Consider the following 18,084-nt stretch of genomic DNA (forward strand, 5'->3'; position numbering starts at 1 on the left):
GTGAGAGGGCAAGAGGAAAGTGATGTTATTTTGCTTATGGTTCATCTCTAACTGTGTGTTGCTATGTTCTCTGCAGCCATGGGAGTCACAGTCGTTCTGCAGTAGCTTCCCGTATGATATAGTCTGTGGAGATTCATGGGGACAGTCATTACTGGTCGCCACAGATTCAGCAGGGGTCATGCTGCTGGAGGGTGAGAATGCTTTTTCATGAGAAACAACACAATTGGTCAGTGTAGCAGTTTTCTTAAAAATGACATGTAAAGACAGACTGAATGTAACTTTTAGCTGCTTTTAGATGCATCAAATTAATGGACAAATTAATGGAAAAATGTGGAACACAAAAAGAAACTTTGATGCCACTTTTTTTCCATACAATAAAAGAGGATAGCAAGCAGGGGCTGTCAAATTATAAAAGCACAAAAATACTAGTGCCAGCCATTTGTGCACCAGGTTTTAACGTGAACATCCTGCTTAACATTTTTGTGGTCTATAGAAGAAAGAAAATCACACAGGGTTGGAATGTGAGCATGAAAAAAATGAAATATACACTACCATTCAAAAGGGGGTCGGTAAAACTTTTAAATGTTTTTGACAGAAATCTCTTATGCTTACTCAGGCTGCATTCATTTGATCAAAAATCTAGTAAAAACAGGAATATTGTGAAATATTTTTACAATTTAAAACAACAGTTTTCTATTTTAATGTTTTAAAATGTAATTTATTCCTGTGATGGCAAAGCTGAACAGTCTTCATTGTCACATGATCCTTCAGAAATCTTTCTAATATGCTGTTTTGCTGCTCAAGAAACATTTCATTTAATTATCAGCATTGAAATCTGTTGTGTGTCAGCGCTGATAGCCTCATGGCAGCACGCCGATATATAGCACCATTGTGCTACGGGCGTTTCGAGTTTGAATCCCCGATCGTGGACCTTTCCCGATCCCGATCCCGTCCCCTTCTCTCTCTCCCACTTTGCTTCCTCTCGATACTTACTGTCCTATCAAAAATAAAGGCAAAAGGGCAGAAAATTAAATTAAAAGGAAAGAAACAAAACAGTTGTGCTGCTTAATATTCTTATGAAAACAATGCTTTTTCAGGATTTTTTCATGAATAGCCTTCAATGAATAATCCTTTTTTTCAGGATTCTTCAAAAGAACATTATTTATAATAGAAACATTATTTTGTAACATTATAGATCACTTTAATTACACTCTTGATAAAAGTATTGAATTCTTAAAAAAAAAAAAACGTACTGACCCCAGACCCTTGAACGGTAGTGTACATAGCACTTTCAGGTTTTTTGAAACTAAATAACTGAAATCTGATCACCTCTGTCTTTCCTTTTAGCCTCAGATCCACTCTTCTCCAATGCAGGTATGTAATGCAAAACCACAACACTACAGTAGAAATAAATGCTTATAAATAATATTACAAAAAATGTATAAATGTACCCAGTACCCATTTTTGCAGTGATAGTTATCCAATGTGTCTGTTAATCGAAGCAAGTGAATCTCAGTGGGGGATTGAATTACTATGCAAACCACAAACTATTCTTGTTTTGCATGCTGGTCTAGATTCACCAACCCTGCCTCCGGTGCAGGTATTTGACAAAACCTTGACTGTAAAACAAATGCACGTGCTTGAACCTCAGGACCTCCTCATTGCAAGAGCAGATAAGGGTAAGATATGTTTTTGTTTTTATATTTATATGAGCATATGATTATGGCACTGTTCTTATGTGGGTAGAAGAAAGGGTGTGAAATGATCTGCCAAAAGAGAGAGAGCGTGAGAAAGAAAGAGGCCAAAGCAAAGTGGCAAAGGAAACTCTTGGTATTTGCTCTAATGAGCATCTTTAGCCAACAGGGCCTAGCACAAAATGGTATCTCCAACACACACACAGGCACTTTCTCTGGTTTGCATTGTCTAGACTTAGAACTCATTATAAAGAGAAGCCCAGAGTAGAGATCCATGTAATTTAGAGTCTACCGCCATCTTCTATTCTGATCATTAGTTCAAGACGGTGTACAACAAACTCTCATTCTTATTGGAAAGCACAGCTTGAAGCACAGAAAATAATGAATCCGTTATCAACTCAGTCACCAAGCAACTTTCATTCACTACGACAGGCATTTGAAAACCAAACATGTTGCATAAGCTGAGATGTCATTCAGTTTGATGAGACGGGTCTCTCATTTGTTGCTAGCCTATTATCATATAGTAAAGGGCTTTTCACACTGAAAGCGAAAATTCGGCACAAATGTTCGGCGCGATGACTCTTTTGAATCGAAACAATAGAGCCGTATGGGGCTATTCACACCAGGCGCGATCATTCGCGGTGCGAAAAAGCGAGGATTTTTTTTTCGTCCTGTGTGTCGATTTTTTCCCTGTCGCTCCACGATGAAACGGGCCGTCCAATCAGATTTGAGCTTAGATCGCGTGCCCAGAGCAGCTTTTGTTGCACGAGTGGTGGCGCTGTTTCGAAAATCAGTGTAAACAAACACCGAAGAGGAGTATCCCGGTAGAGAGAATAGAGTGGATGCCGAGTTCCTGTTATCTTTGGTATCTGAGAACCAGTGTTGCCAATTTAGCTACTTTGTAGCTAGATTTAACGACTTCCACGCCCCTTTTGAGACTTTTTTCAAAAGTTTAGGGACAAATATAGCAACTTCTTGGACAAACCTTATCTAAGTTCTCATCTTGCACACTGATCTACATTCATCTTTATATAGATCAGTGAATTTGCCATTGTGATGTCATCTAGTGACATTTAGCTACCAGTTTTAGCTACTTTCAATTGAAAGCAGTTGGCAACACTGCTGAGAACAGATTTTATTCTCACATGTTCTTAATGTAATTTCTAAATTCTCCATTGAATTATGTGATCTGGAGTGTCCGTTTTCTTCCAGGTGCGCGAGTGTTATGAGCCAGAGCACGTTAACTTTCTAGATCTTCCGTGTTTAAAAAAAAAACGAGTGAAACATTTTTCTACACATGAAATATGAAAGCAAATAGACATATGATTATGACGATATATTTTCTGTATGTGTTTTGTATGCAGCTCATGGTAATTTTATAACAATAAAGGATGTTTATGACAATAAGCAGTGTGGCGTTATTAAACATAGCCTACAAAGAGTGCATGTCTGCCTATTATAGAATCAAAATCAACTATAGATCACAATCGGAAGTTATTACAAGCACTCGATGATGGTTTATAGTGGGTTTTAAGGAAAAACAATAATCACATACATTTTCAAATGTGGCTTGATGCTAATTGTACTTATATTTATATTTTAAGATGTTTTCTTGTAAGCATTATAGATAGTTTGTGTTTCTGGCGTAGAACCAAACTTTATTTAGCTATATTTAATGCTGTATATTGAGCAGTGGACGATGTTAAATCCATATATGAGATACATATCGGAGTAAAAATGCATTGCTAGTCGGCACCACCTAGCGTGCAGGCGTGAATTAGCAGAAGGCGATCAATCGTTTCGTGCTCGGTGTGAAAGCAACGTTCGTCGGCGATTCGCCTCGCTTTTTCGCATCGCGCTCAGTGTGAAACGGCCTTTACGTTACTGAAAGCTGTTGTTTGTAGAATTCACTAAACAGTAAGAACTAATCACACTCATTTGAATATTTAAACTTAACCAGAGTGCTTGAGTCTTTTTACATCAAATTAAGCTTTAAGTTCCATTGCTTTATATCCAATTTCAACTGTGTTGCAGGGAAAGATGCTCGACTGTATGTTTACAGACTGAGCACGCTCAAACGAGGGATCGAGGAGCGGCAGCTTGTCCGCACCAAGTGTGACAGTCGAGAGAACAAGCTTGAGAAAACCAAAGGTACGAAAGAAAGTCTTCAGTCATCACCCACCCAAATATTTGAAATGATGACAATGTTATTTAAACTCTAAATATGAGTGTTGGTGAAGCAACTTTTTGAAATTGGAACTTTTCAATGTACAAGCTTTTTTCTAATTCAAAGAGTCAAGTAAAGCCATGCTGTCTATTTGACAAATTTGAAGTTTCTTGAAGTTTTTAATAATTAGCTAATAAAACGATCAAGTAACAGAAATGTGTTTCCTCAGGCTGCCATCTCTACTCCATAAACACGCATCATGGGGTGGAGCTCAGAATCGTTGTGGCGATAAGAAACAAGCTCCTTCTGATCACCAGGAAACAGTCACGCCTCGATTGCCTCAGTTCTGCTACAGTCACAGGGACCACTGACTCACCTGTGGAAGATTTCCAATACATACGGGTAGGACACAGATTCAGCATGGATTCTCAAACGTCATGCATTGAAGTTTGCTGTTTATAAGTTAATTGCGTTTTACTGTCACTTGCAGCTTATAGGAAGGGTTCTCACAGACATTTAGCTACTTTTCAAAAGCTCTCAACATTTCGGATGCTTGCTGTCCCCTGTCTTAGGAGATCTGCTTATGTGACTCCCCGGTGGTCATGGCCCTGGTTGATGGCCCAACAGGAGAGAATGATCACATGATCTGTGTGGCCTACAGACATCAGTTTGACTTGATCAATGAGAGTACAGGAGACGCCTACAGACTACACCATGTAGACTCCAACCGGGTGAGAAACAGCCACTTGAATAAAAACATACACTACCATTTAAAAGTTTGTGGTCAGTAAGATTATTCTTTTTTGGAAAAAAATATATATATTTCTATTTAGCAGGGATGTACGTATTTGATCAAAAGTGACTGTAAAGATATTTATAATGTTACAAAAGATTTCTATTTCAAATAAATGCTGTACATTTGGACTATTCATCAAAGAATTCGGACAAATTCACAAATATATCACAAAAATATTAAGCAGCTCAACTGTTTTCAACATTGATAATAGTAAGAAATGTTTCTTGGGCACCAAATCAGCATATAAAATTATTTGTGAAGGATCATGTGATACTGACGACTGGAGTAATGGCTGCTGAAAATTCAGCTTTGCCATCAGGAATAAATTACATTTTAAAATATATTAAAATAGAAAAACATTCAATTGTAATATTTCACAATATTACCGTTTTACTATATTTTGATATAAAAAAATGCAACTTAGGTGAGCAGCAGTGTACACATTCATTTACACAATATAACAATCCAGATATCCTTCCTTTTATCAGTACTATACACCAGTTCTGTGTACAGTTCAACTACTTTCAGTTTTTGATTGGTAACATGAGTGTCTATTACTTTTTTCCAGGTGAACTTTGTTGCTGCCATAGATGTGTATGAAGATGGAGAGGCTGGACTACTTCTTTGCTATAACAGTTAGTGTCTATTAAAATGTCAGTGACTGTATCTGTGTAGTCAGATCCTCTAAAGCTATACTTCTCTTTCAACAGATATTTGCATCTATAAGAAGGTGTGTCCGTTTAACGGTGCAACACCTATGATTCAGCCCAACACTTCAGACTTCCATTTCAGCTGGAACCAAATGCCCAACGCTATTGGTCAGTTCCTTTAGGATCTTGAATATTCTTTTTTATTATTATTATCAATTTTTCTACAATTCAACAATCGTTTTGCATTTGCATTAGTGGAAATAATTCAAAATCTCTCTATTATGTCACTTCCTGTGTCACAGTGTGTGCGTTCCCATATATACTTGCATTCACCACTGACTCCATAGAGATCCGGCTAGTTGTTAATGGCAACCTAGTATATACAGCTGTCGTTCCAGAATTGCAACTGACTGCGTCCAGAGTAAGTGTTCTAGCCATAAGGTTCTACCTATGAATACCATTGTATAGCTGTGTATATATATTTGGTGTAAATTACATGTTTATTTGGAGTTTTCAAACTAAAACTGGGTCTGCAGCATTTTCGAATGTCAATGTTCGAATGTGGGTAGTGTAAAAGACAGGCGTAACCGTGGCAAAAGTTATGCGTTTTAAAACGAAAACGCACTAGTGTAAACGTAGCCTAAATCTACTATAATACTACAACACTCTTTATAGAGTACTTTTCAAAAGATAGGGGTCCGTAAGATTTTGTGTTTTTGAAAGAAGTCTCTTATGCTCACCAAGACTGCATTTATTTAATTGAAAATGCAGTAAAAACAGTAATATTATTATAATTTAAAATAACCATTTTCTATTTTAATATATTTTACTTTTACTTTACTTTTACTTTTAGTCATTTAGCAGACGCTTTTATCCAAAGCAACTTACAAATAAGAAAAAGTAATTAAAACTAAAAGCTAAAACTCTATAAATATTATATATATATATACATTTAAGAAAATAAAATAAATTAAATAAAAATGACAAATGCATACAACAACATTTCAAAACTAAAGTTTATCACAACAAATGGCCAAGCAAAGCGCACGACACTGACAAGGTACGCGATACAGTATGAGACCAAACGCGATTTCAGTAAAATTACATTTTAAAATGTAATTCATTCTTGTGGTGGCAAATTTGTCATTATCAATTTTGAAAAACTTAATTTTTTTGTGGAAACCGTGAAACTTTTTCAAGATTCTTTGATGAATAGTAAGTTTTTATAGTAAGTAAGTGTTTTTTTGGTTTTTTTTGATAACGATACAAAAGTCTTTACTGGCACTAAAATATAATTGACCACAAACTATTGAATGGTAGTGTACACTCTATTAGAAAAGAGTTAACACAGATTTAACACATGGAAAACTTATTAACAACAGCAGAAAATGTTTTGATGACAGTATCATCTCTTTTATATGATGCATTCTTCTGTATGACAATATATTATACATTTCCATCCCAAACATTTATCAGTCATGTCACATTTCTCATTGTTTTTATCTTATTTCTTTCTCTCTTTCTTTTCTGTAGTCTGATATCTATTTCATCTCGTCAGCACCTATAAACTCTGCCTCTAACTGTAGCTCCAGAGACACTAGTTCCCAGAGTTCCCCTCAGACTCCCACTGGCTACGAGATGCCTGTCTTCCCTTCACCGCTTGGAGATGGTAGGCTTCTGCTCTTGATAGAACATGTACACATTCTACCTTACTGATTAAACTGAATTCCCATGCTATTGAACTTAATATAGAAGTTAAACTTGGGTATTTGCGTTCAGGATTTGAGAGTGTGTGATATTGGGCGATTTTGCCTAAGTATATGATGTTGTATTTCTTCTGTTTAAGGGTAGCGAGTTTTGTATGTGAGTCATCAGCCTGTGTTTGTGTATTGTCTTACAATGCATTGGTCTTTTAATCTGTGTGTGGGTTGGGTTGATATATTGCTCTTTTCCATCCCTGGTCCAGATTGTATTCGGATCCCCTACGGCACCAAGCTATCCCTCTACATGTCTAAAGACTCTGAAGGTACTGCAGGCACTTCTGTTGCCTATATTTCCCATGCTGCCTCACTAATGCACGTTACCACGGAGACTCACCCTGTCTATTATTCAATTAACAGACGCATGTAGACGGTGTTGAGTGAAATATGCAGCTAACATAATGTGTCCCTTCCTTCTTGCAGTCTCACAGAAAGAATGACAAAAAACAGACAGCGAGAAATGGTGGCATGAGGAGTCTATGGGAAAAAGATGAACAGTGGAGAGAAACAGAAGTGAATGAGATAGAGAGGTGGGAGAGGAAATCAATAGACAGACTGAGACAGATACATAGAGACAGAGACGACTGAACAGACGCTTTAGGGAAATGGGACACATTTGCTGGCGCATGAGTTACAGATCACTGTGTCACCATGGATACTTTTGTCTGAGCCCCTCTTCATACATAAACACACAGTCTGGACAGGCCTCCAGAGCTTAGCACTTTTGTCTACACACGAGGCCTGAAGAGGGCCGTCAAGGGGCTGTGACAAAATCCACATCCTGGTGTTTTAAAACATCCAGCCAACTGTCTGTGGCTGCCATTTTTGCACCATGGGAAATAACATACCATTACTCATCTCAACATAATGTTCACAATGCAACAAGACTGTGTTATACACAAATTTGTAACACTTTACTATAAGGCTCAATTTGTTAACCTTAGTTAATTCATTTGGTATCATGAACTAAAAATGAACAGTACTTTTACAGCATTTATTAATCTGTTCTTTCTACATATACATTTCTAACATTTCAAGCTGTATAAACTAACATTAGTGTTTTTTCCACAAACATGAATTAATAATTTACAATGTTATATTTATAAATTAACATTAACCTGGATTAATAAATGCTGTAAATGCATAATGCATTAGCTAAATTTAGCTAATTTCACCTTATTGTAAAGTGTTATCATTTCTTGTCGTATATTTTTATTTTATTTCAATCTGTATATAACAAACTTGATTATTATTATTTTTAATATTAATATTACATTTTTATATTATTATTTTACATATACTACCGTTTGGGGTTTGGTAAGATAAGGTATATATATATATATTAAAATGTAATTTATTCCTATGATGACAGAGTGTCACATGATCCATCAGAGATTATTTTAATATGATGATTTACTTTGTTTATGTATATGATGAGTCACGCAGGTACTGGGCTTCTCCTCAGCAGTTGGCATCCCACTTTGTCTAAAATAGTCTGAATATAAACAATTATAGGCACACCATAGTGATTCAGGTTAAGGCAAAAACATGTTTTGAAAGATGGATTCATGATGTACTCACTTATTAAATAAATTTTGTACATTAAAAAGTTACATAGTGTACCTTTACCTTCTTACTGACCCTGAATTTGAACAGTAATATATATATATATATATATATATATATATATATACACACATTTTTTTGTATCTTGCTGTCCCATGGTACAAAAATGACTCTGGAATACTTTCAGTGTATTCCAGACACAATCATGTATTTATAATGAAATAGTTCTGTGTTTGATTATGGCTCTCTAATTGTTCGAAATTAACTTAAAAGGGGAAGCATCCTTCCTCGCCTGGAAATTTGTGTATGCTGTTGGACACTGCCATGTCTTAGATCCTTGCTCTTTTATCTAACATGACTACAGTTTTCAAGATTCTTGTTTGTTGATACTAAAAATATGTGTGAATTATTTGCTCTGAATCAACATTTTTTTTAAATGTTAAGAAAAAATGTCAATACTGCTTCCACAGTATTCAAGATACTGTAGCAAATATAGTATCACTAGTACTAGTAACACTATCTCATATGCATATCCAGTAACACAGCATGTGCATATTGAAGCATCTCACCCAGATAAAAGCAGCATTTCTTATGGTTTGTCAAGTGTTTTTATTATTATTATTATTGTGTTGTTTCTTTATTATGAAGCTTCATCTGGCAGCTTATATATTTATGTTGTTTGTTTGTTTGTTTTTGTTTTGTTTTTTGAGACACCGGTGAAGGCAACTCTTCAACACTTAATTTATAACCCCATTTTGGTCCAGTACCCTAGCAGTTTCCATCATTTCCTGCTCTAGCTCTACCCAAAAAGTGATTTTTGCATGGAATAGTTCATTAACAGGCAGACAGCCAGCACTGATTATGTGATTTCCCCTTTAAACACCTGTCATTCCCATGTGATTGCCCTTTCCCTTTCAGTCGGTCACTCTTGACGTCACGTTGGATGACCGAAGAATTGGGATCTCGCTTAGAGAGACCAATCCACTTCGAGTGTAAACTAAACGAGCCAATGCACATCGGTAGGCCGGGGCGCTGAGTATAACTAGGCAGCAGGTGCAACGCATACTCAGCTTTTCGTAGCTGAGTAAAAATCTCGACAAGAGAGCGGTTTTCTCTGTTTCTGGGTCCCAAGAGGGCATGGAGAGTCGCGGTCAGACCAAAACCAGGCCACACTCATCCTCCTCTCTCGCCAGCAGGCAGCAGCAGACGGTTCGAGAGCATCATCAAAGGCCCTACTCAAGCACCCTCTGACAAACCATGGAACCAGGTAAATGTTGCACCGCACACTCAGACCCCTCTTCGGTCCGCCCACGGACCGGGTCCCTGCGTTCCATCTCGCTGCCCCACCGCGGGTACGTTGGTGGTCCCGCTGGTCCAGCTTGTACGGTGTCTGGGTGCCTGGCTACCCAAACCGTCCTACTGGCTTCTGCGGACCATCAGACTCAGCTATGCGATTCAGTTCGCCCGGTGTCCCCCCAAGTTCAGCGGCATCCATTTCACGTCAGTGAAGGTGGCCGATGCTCCTGTCTTGCATGCGGAGATCGCAGTCCTACTGGCGAAGGACGCAATAGAGCCGGTCCCTCCAGCCAATATGAAGACGGGGTTTTATGGCCCCTACTTCATTGTACCCAAGAAAGGTGGTGGGTTACGACCGATCTTGGAAACGCATCTTCGGGTGCATCCGTCCCCGAGATTGGTTTGCAGTGATCGACCTGAAGGACGTGTACTTTCGTGTATCAATCCTTCCACACCACAGACCATTGCTGCGGTTTGCGTTCGAAGGACGAGCATATCAGTACAAGGTCTTGCCCTTCGGGCTGTCCCTGTCGCCCCGTGTCTTCACGAAAGTTGCGGAGGCAGCACTTGTTCCCCTGAGAGAGCAGGGCGTTCACATTCTCAACTACCTCAATGACTGGCTCATACTAGCTCAGTCTCAGGATCAGTTGTGCGAACACAAGGATTTGGTGCTCTCACACCTCAGCCGGTTGGGCCTTCGGGTCAACTGGGAAAAGAGCAAACTCTCCTCAATGCAGAGGATCTCTTTTCTCTGTATGGAGTTGGATTCGGTCGAATAGACAGCACGCCTCATGCAGGAACGTGCTCAGTCAGTGTTGGACTGCCTGAATACGTTCAGGAGCAGGGCGGCGGTCCCACTGAAACAGTTTCAGAGGCTCCTGGGGCATATGGCAGCTGCTGCGGCAGTCACGCCGCTGGGGCTGCTTCATATGAGACCGCTTCAACACTGGCTCCATGGCCGAGTCCCGAGGTAGGCGTGGCAACGCGGCACTCACTGGGTCCAAGTCACACCGGGCTGCCACCAAACCCTCACCCCGTGGTCAGACCTTGCGTTTCTCCGGGCAGGAGTGCCCCTGGAACAGGTCGCTAGGCATGCTGTGGTTTACACGGATGCCTCCACCACTGGCTGGGGGGCCACGTACAATGGGCATGCAGTGTCGGGGGTATGGACGGGCCCCCAACTGCACTGGCATATCAATTGCCTAGAGTTGTTAGCAGTGCGCCTTGCCTTGAACCGTCGTGCCCCTGGAACAGGTCTCCAGGCATGCAGTGGTTTACACGGATGCCTCTACCAACGGCTAGGGGGCCACGTACGACGGGCATGCAGTGTCGGGGGTTTGGACGGGCCCCCAACTGCACTGGCACATAAATTGCCTAGAGTTGCTGACACTACGCCTGGCCTTGAGCCGTCTCAAGAGGAGATTACAAAGCAAGCGCGTGCTGGTCCGCACGGTCAACACTGCGACCATTGCGTACATCAACCGACAAGGTGGTCTACGCTCCCGTCACATGTTGCAACTCGCCCGCCACCTCCTCTTCTGGAGTCAGAAGCATCCGAGGTCGCTTTGTGCCATTCACATTCCTGGTCTGCACAACCGGGCAGCCGACGAGCTATCACGAGCTGCGCTCATGGGATAATGGAGACTCCATCCCCAGACAGTCCAGCTGATTTGGAGTCATTTCTGAGCCACTCAGGTAGACCTGTTTGCCTCTCCAGAAACCTCTCACTGCCAGATGTTCTACTCCCTGACCGAGGGAACACTTGGCACGGACGCACTGGCACACAGCTGGCCACGGGGCCTGCGCAAGTATGCATTTTCCCCACCCCCAACTGCACTGGCACGTCAGCTGCCTAGAGTTGTTAGCAATACACCTTGCCTTGAACAGTCTCAGAAGGCGCATATACGAGGGAAGCACGTGCTGGTCCGAACAGACAACACTGTGACTATTGCGTACATCAACCGACAAGGTGGTCTATGCTCCCGTCGCATATCACAACTCGCCCGCCACCTCCTTCTCTGGAGTCAGAAGCATCTGAGGTCGCTTCGTGCCATTCACATTCCGGGTCTACTCAACCGTGCAGCCGACGAGCTGTCACGAGCTGCGTTCCCCGGAGAGTGGAGACTCCATCCCCAGATGGTCCAGCCTCTCACTGCCAGTTGTTTGACCGAGGGAACACTCAGCACAGATGCACTGGCACACAGCTAGCCAAGGGGCCTGCGCAAGTATGCGTTTCCCCCAGTGAGCCTTCTCGCACAGACACTGTGCAAGATCAGGGAGGACGAGGAGCAGGTCCTGCTTGTGGAGCCCTACTGGCCCACTCGGACCTGGTTCCCGGAACTAATGCTCCTTATGGCAGCCTCTCCCTGGCAGATTCCTCTGAGGAAGGATCTACTGACTCCGAGATGGGGCACCCTTTGGCACCCGCGTCCAGACCTCTGGAAACTTCACGTCTGGTCTCGGGACGTGGAGGTTCTAGGTGGCCTACCCCAAAGGTAGTAGACACCATCACTTTGGCAAGAGCACCGTCTACGAGACACGCTTATGCCTTGAAGTGGAACCTGTTCGTCGAGTGATGTTCTTCTCACCGAGAGGACCCCCGAAGATGCCTGATCAGAGTCGTGCTGTCCTTTTTGCAGCAAGGGTTGGAGCAAAGGCTGTCTCCCTCCACCCTTAAAGTCTGTGTGGCTGCGATTGCTGCGTACCATGACCCCATGGAAGGGAAGTCGGTAGTGAGGCATGACTTGGTCGTCAGGTTCCTTAGGGGGGCGAGAAGGTTAAATCCTCCCCGGCCCTCCTCTATACCCTCTTGGGACCTGACTCTTCTGCTCAAAGCACTACAGCAGGGCCCATTTGAGCAGTCAGTCGAGGTAAAGTTTCTTTCTATGAAAACTCTGCTCCTGACTGCATTGGCCTCCATCAAGAGGGTAGGGGACCTGCACGCATTTTTGGTCAACGAATCGTGCCTAGAGTTTGGGCCGGCTGACTCCCAGGAGATCCTGAGGCCCCGGCCCGGCTACGTGCCCAAGGTTCTTACTACCCCCTTCAGGGATCAGGTAGTGAACCTGCAAGCTCTGCCCCCGGAGGAGGCAGACCCAGCACCTGGGCGCTGGCTCGTGGTGCCTCACTGACAGATATTTGTAGAGCTACAGGCTGGGCGACCCCCAACACGTTTGCTAGATTCTGTAGCCTTCGTGTGGAGCTGGTATCCTGCTGTGTTCTCACCTCAAACAGGTAGAGGCACTGAGAGGCCACGGTTTAGTGTCAGCTTACTAAGTGGATCCCATATTTGTAAAGTCCACGGTATAGCCTCAGAGCCCGTGTTTCCCCGGCAGGCTTCTGCCATTTCCAAGAGGGTTATAATCACCTCTAATCTTCCATATGCACCTAAACGGTTGTTCATATGTGTAAGTGCTTCCAAAACCTCCTTTGGGAAGGATGGGGCTTCCGCAACGTTCCTGTTCCAAATGGAATGGGAATGTTTTCCCAGTGTTATCCAATCTCACTAAGTGGGTAGTGCTACGACAACATTGACTGGCCTTCTTGTTGCGAGCCCCGGGCTATGCCGAAAAGGGGGCGCAGGAGGCTCGCACGAGACCTTGGAAGGGGCAGCATCCATGGCGTTTTGGTAGGAATCCCAATACGTCGGTCATTACTGATGTGACGTCGAGAGTGACCGACTGAAAGGGAACATCTCGGTTACGTATGTAACCCTCGTTCCCTGAAGGAGGTAACGGAGACGTCACGTCCCGTCGCCAAAGCTGCTGTGCCACCGCTGAGCGGCCTGGTCACCGGCTCGGCACCTCAGCGAAAAACTGAGTATGCGGTGCACCTGCTGCCTAGTTATACTCGCGCTGCGATCAGCGGCAGCTGGATGCAATCATCGCATGCCAATGTGCATTGGCTCGTTTAGTTTACACTCGGAGTGAATTGGTCTCTCTAAGCGAGATCCCAATTCTTCGGTCATTACCGACGTGACGTCTCCGTTCACCCTCTGTAACGAGGGTTACATACGTAACCGAGACGATCTGTTACCTGAAGTTCAATTTGTAGCGATTTGGAGTGGGATTTTGGAACAATGTCACTTCACAGTGGGCCAGACTACACAACACTCAAGAAAACTCAAGTTAACATGGCCGAGATGGGTAGCAATGTTGCAATACATATGGGTCTTGTATATATGAAACATCGTAGAGTAGGGCATTAGATTATTACTTACACTACCAATCAGTGGTTTGGTGTCAGAATGTTTTTTTTTAGCAAGGATGCGTTTAATTGGTCAAAAGTGACAGTAAAAACATTTATAATTGGCTATTTTGAATCATATTTCAAATAAGATTTTTATTCCAAATGAATGCTGTTCCTTTCTATTGCTGTAGCCTTTTTAGAATACTGTAGAAAAAAATATTAAGCAGCACATCTATTTTCAACATTTCAACAAAAAAAAGAAAGAAGGAAGAAGAAGAAAACAAAATGTTTCTTAAGCATTAAAAATAAACATATTAGAATGATTTCTAAGGGATCAAGTAACACTGAAGACTGAACACTGAAGAGTAATGGCTGCTGAAAATGTAGCTTTGCCATCACAGGAATAAGCTACATTTTAAAATATATTCAAATAGAACAGTTTTTTTAAATTGTAAGAATATTTCTTACTATTGCTGTTTTTACTGAGTTTTTGATCAAGTAAATGTAGCCTTGGTAAGCGTAAGGGGCTTACCAACTCAAAACATTGAAACAAAAATTACTGACCTCAAACTTTTGAATGGTCATGTATGTTTACTAATAGACTGTTGCTTCAGAATTATATTAAACTGTGTTTTAGTTATTCCACAAATGCACACTTAAAGGGGTCATATGATGCGATTTCAATTTTTCCTTTCTCTTTGGAGTGTTACAAGCTCTTGGTGCATAAAGAGGTATTCAGCCAATCACAACGCATTGGATAGCTGGCCAATCACAGCACAACTCGCTTTTTCAGACCGATGAGCTTTGTAAAAATCGCAAAGCTCAAAAAGCCTTCAAAAAGGCGGGGCATAGAGGAGAAACAATAATGTACAGTATGTGGAAAATAATGTGTTTTTTTAACTTTAAACCGCATAAACACATTTCATTACACCAAATACACAAAATAATGTTCTTTTTAGCAGCATCATATGACCCCTTTAATGTAGGCGTACATATGCATAGATACAACACAGTTGTTTTCATTTGAGCTAATTAGGCAGTATCATGGATCCAGCAGTGACTCTGTGTGTGAGTGCATTTCACTCTGTGTGTGTTTTTACAAAAGAAGGCTGTGTGTGTTCTCACCTCATTCTGTGCAGAGTAGATATTAACATGCCTAGCAGTAGTTCTGCACCTACACCGACTATTAACACTGTACCAGTTACACCTTTTATTCTAACTTCTCATTCTTTAGTTTTTTCTCTTCTTTTTTGTCCCTTTCCCACCATCCCTTTCTCTCTTCAAGGTGAAGCTCCCTCAAAACACATCTATAAGATCCCGTTGAGCAACCTAGTTGGACGGAGCATAGAGAGGCCCCTCAAGTCTCCATTGGTCAATAAAGTGCTCACGGCACCTGTCCCCAGTGTGATCGGACCCACTCCCATGATCGCAAGCACAACCTCCCTCTCACTGTCTCGCATGGAGATCAAAGAGATCGCCAGCCGCACACGGAAAGAACTGCTGGGTGAGGGTCTCTGTTTGTGCGCTCTTGAACTGAAAGCTATCATTATGTTTGTGTGGCACAGTGGGAAGCTGGCAAGAAACGTACCGAAAGAAATCTGCTGCAGCATAAGTGCTGCTGGAGACGTGTTTTTAGGGTTGGACATTAAAGCTCCAAGTGGTGCAGCTCAGTACCATTTATTATTAACCTTTCAATTATGGGTGTTAAAAAAAACTGTAACGATACTTGCATACCTGATCCGTTGTAATGCTTGTTCTGCAGTCAAACTGAGATGAGACATTTTTCATTATGAAGTGTTGGAGTAAAACATCCTGATCACACATTAGATAAGCTGCTAGATTAACTAGACTGCTACACTTCACACCCCACATACACACACACACACAATGACTTGAGTGGACTATTGGAAGTACTATTGCACCTGCTGGAGGAATCTTATAATTTCAGCCAAACATGTTGAATTTGATCAGTAGTCTATGAATTCTTGTGTGTCTGAGTTTGTCTATGTCCTCTGTACCTGTTGTAGGTTTGACTGAGGAACCCAGCAGTAAGGCGGATGGTAACTCAGTGAAACAGAGAAGAATGAGCAAGAAAACCAAGGAGGAAGAACAGAGGAAAACAGCAGAGATCAGCACCACTGAGCAGTAAGTGTGTCTCTGTGTGTGTGTGTGTGTGTGTGTGTGTGTGTGGTAGGGCTGGGCAATACATATTGAATATTCATTATATATTCAAAAAGAGTTAGTAAGTTTGATTTATTTTCATAAATCATTCATTTTCATAAACTGTCTGTTTCAATTAATTGGTGCAATATTGCAAATTGTTTTATCAGTTTGTTGAATTGTCAATTAAAATTTTTCACAGAAAAAAAATCATGTATTAAAATATTACACTACTGATTTTTACAATATTTATATTCTTGAGTGAAAAATAGTGAATATATGCTTTAATAATTTAAAGACTTTTACAGCTTTTTACAGTTACTGAAAATATAGACCCACACTATATACACAAAGGTTTGGAGTCATTATTTGATTTAAAAAAATACAGTAATATTGTAAAATATTATTGCACTGTAAAATATTTTTTTTTATGAAATTTATTCCTGTGATGGCAAAGCTGAATTTTCAGCAGTCATTACTCGAGTCTTCATTGTCACATGATCCTTCACAAATCATTCTAATATGCTGATTTGGTGCTCAAGAATCATTTATTATTATTATTATTATTATTAAAACTGTAATACATTTTTCAGGATTCTTTGATCAATAGATAGTTATTGAAATATAATTTTATAATAACATTATCAATGTCTTTAGTGTCCCTTTTGATCAATTTAGTGTGTCCTTGCTTAAAAACATTAATTTCTTTAAAAAAAAAGAAGAAAAAAAAGAAAAGTACTTTAATGTTTTCTGTTAATCGGCTGAAAATATCATGCTATAATTTAAGCTATATATCACCCAGTCCAGCAAATGAAAGGTTATTTCTGCATGTTAGACGTGAATATACCAGTGATGTATACTGACTATAAGATATCTCCAATCAGAGTGGGAATGGAGTCTGTAGATGGAGAAACTGATGTCCAGCAGCTTTGCTCATCTGGCTCTGAGGTGGAGCCTCGAGATGATAGCCCACCCACGGCCAGCCCTTTTACCTTCTCCACATCTTTTGAGGAGGATATTTTGGACCTTAAGTGATGACAATGACAGTCTGTGGATCACAGTGCACCTCTCACCTCCTACTAACTTTTACTTTAAATCATTCTTTTTACCATGTTACGTTGAATTTTGTGTTTTCCTCAGTCTGCCCACTCATCTGTTTGTGCAAATGAATCCCAGAGCTTTAAACTTGAAGGAGTTTACAGTGTGGTGATGTCAAAATTTACTCCTGATGGATGTATGCATGTGTGTGTGTATGATCCTCTGTTTACTCTATAAGAAAGATAGAAATACAACTAGAAAATCAGATTATCAACTATCATTTCCAAATTCTGTTCGAAGAAGAAAAACAACTGACCAAAAATGTCCAAAAACCCCCCTAGAATCTAAATTAGTCAAGGCTTGATTTAGTTTCTGTGATTGATGAGACACATTCTCCATCAGCGTTGGGACAAATTTGTAGCTTTGTAGCAAACTTGTAGCCATATATAAGATATTTTAAAAATGGCGTGAAAGGTTTGAGCCACAATTTAAGGTCAAGGCAAAATATTTATTTTCACTCCAAGGCTTGAATGTAAGATTGACGCTCCTAAAAACAATGGAACAGATTTTTAAACTCCTTATTTTGTGTTTTTAAATGTTTTCTATGTTTGTGATTTGTAAATTGTGTTATTATTTCAAAGTTGTAAAAAACTCTATATGCATCTCGAACCATACGCACATGAACATACAAATGTAAACATATACATATAATTATATGTATATACATACGTACATACATACATACATACATACATCATATATACATCAT

General features: G+C 40.7%; 1 protein-coding gene across 4 annotated transcripts in view; it reads left to right on the top strand.

The window, feature by feature from the left end:
* Nucleotides 1-18,014, top strand: part of garnl3 (GTPase activating Rap/RanGAP domain like 3) — a 73,427-nt gene extending 55,413 nt beyond the window's left edge. For 3 of the 4 annotated variants that reach the window (XM_016493362.1, XM_016493365.1, XM_016493363.1), the window contains exons 18-31: nucleotides 77-191; nucleotides 1,348-1,374; nucleotides 1,575-1,679; nucleotides 3,729-3,845; nucleotides 4,091-4,263; nucleotides 4,434-4,592; nucleotides 5,226-5,292; nucleotides 5,368-5,475; nucleotides 5,610-5,728; nucleotides 6,841-6,976; nucleotides 7,274-7,333; nucleotides 15,403-15,621; nucleotides 16,145-16,262; nucleotides 17,162-18,014. In XM_016493362.1, coding sequence (XP_016348848.1) covers nucleotides 77-191; nucleotides 1,348-1,374; nucleotides 1,575-1,679; nucleotides 3,729-3,845; nucleotides 4,091-4,263; nucleotides 4,434-4,592; nucleotides 5,226-5,292; nucleotides 5,368-5,475; nucleotides 5,610-5,728; nucleotides 6,841-6,976; nucleotides 7,274-7,333; nucleotides 15,403-15,621; nucleotides 16,145-16,262; nucleotides 17,162-17,312 — 1,674 coding nt within the window. In that variant the 3' untranslated portion in view covers nucleotides 17,313-18,014. The remainder of the gene's footprint in view (nucleotides 1-76; nucleotides 192-1,347; nucleotides 1,375-1,574; nucleotides 1,680-3,728; nucleotides 3,846-4,090; nucleotides 4,264-4,433; nucleotides 4,593-5,225; nucleotides 5,293-5,367; nucleotides 5,476-5,609; nucleotides 5,729-6,840; nucleotides 6,977-7,273; nucleotides 7,334-15,402; nucleotides 15,622-16,144; nucleotides 16,263-17,161) is intronic. The other variant, XM_016493364.1, reaches the window with a different exon arrangement.
* The last annotated feature ends 70 nt before the right edge of the window (nucleotides 18,015-18,084 follow it).

This window comes from Sinocyclocheilus anshuiensis, unplaced genomic scaffold (assembly GCF_001515605.1).
Source record: "Sinocyclocheilus anshuiensis isolate Anshui unplaced genomic scaffold, SAMN03320099.WGS_v1.1 scaffold1392, whole genome shotgun sequence".
NCBI classification, from domain to species: Eukaryota; Metazoa; Chordata; class Actinopteri; order Cypriniformes; family Cyprinidae; genus Sinocyclocheilus; species Sinocyclocheilus anshuiensis.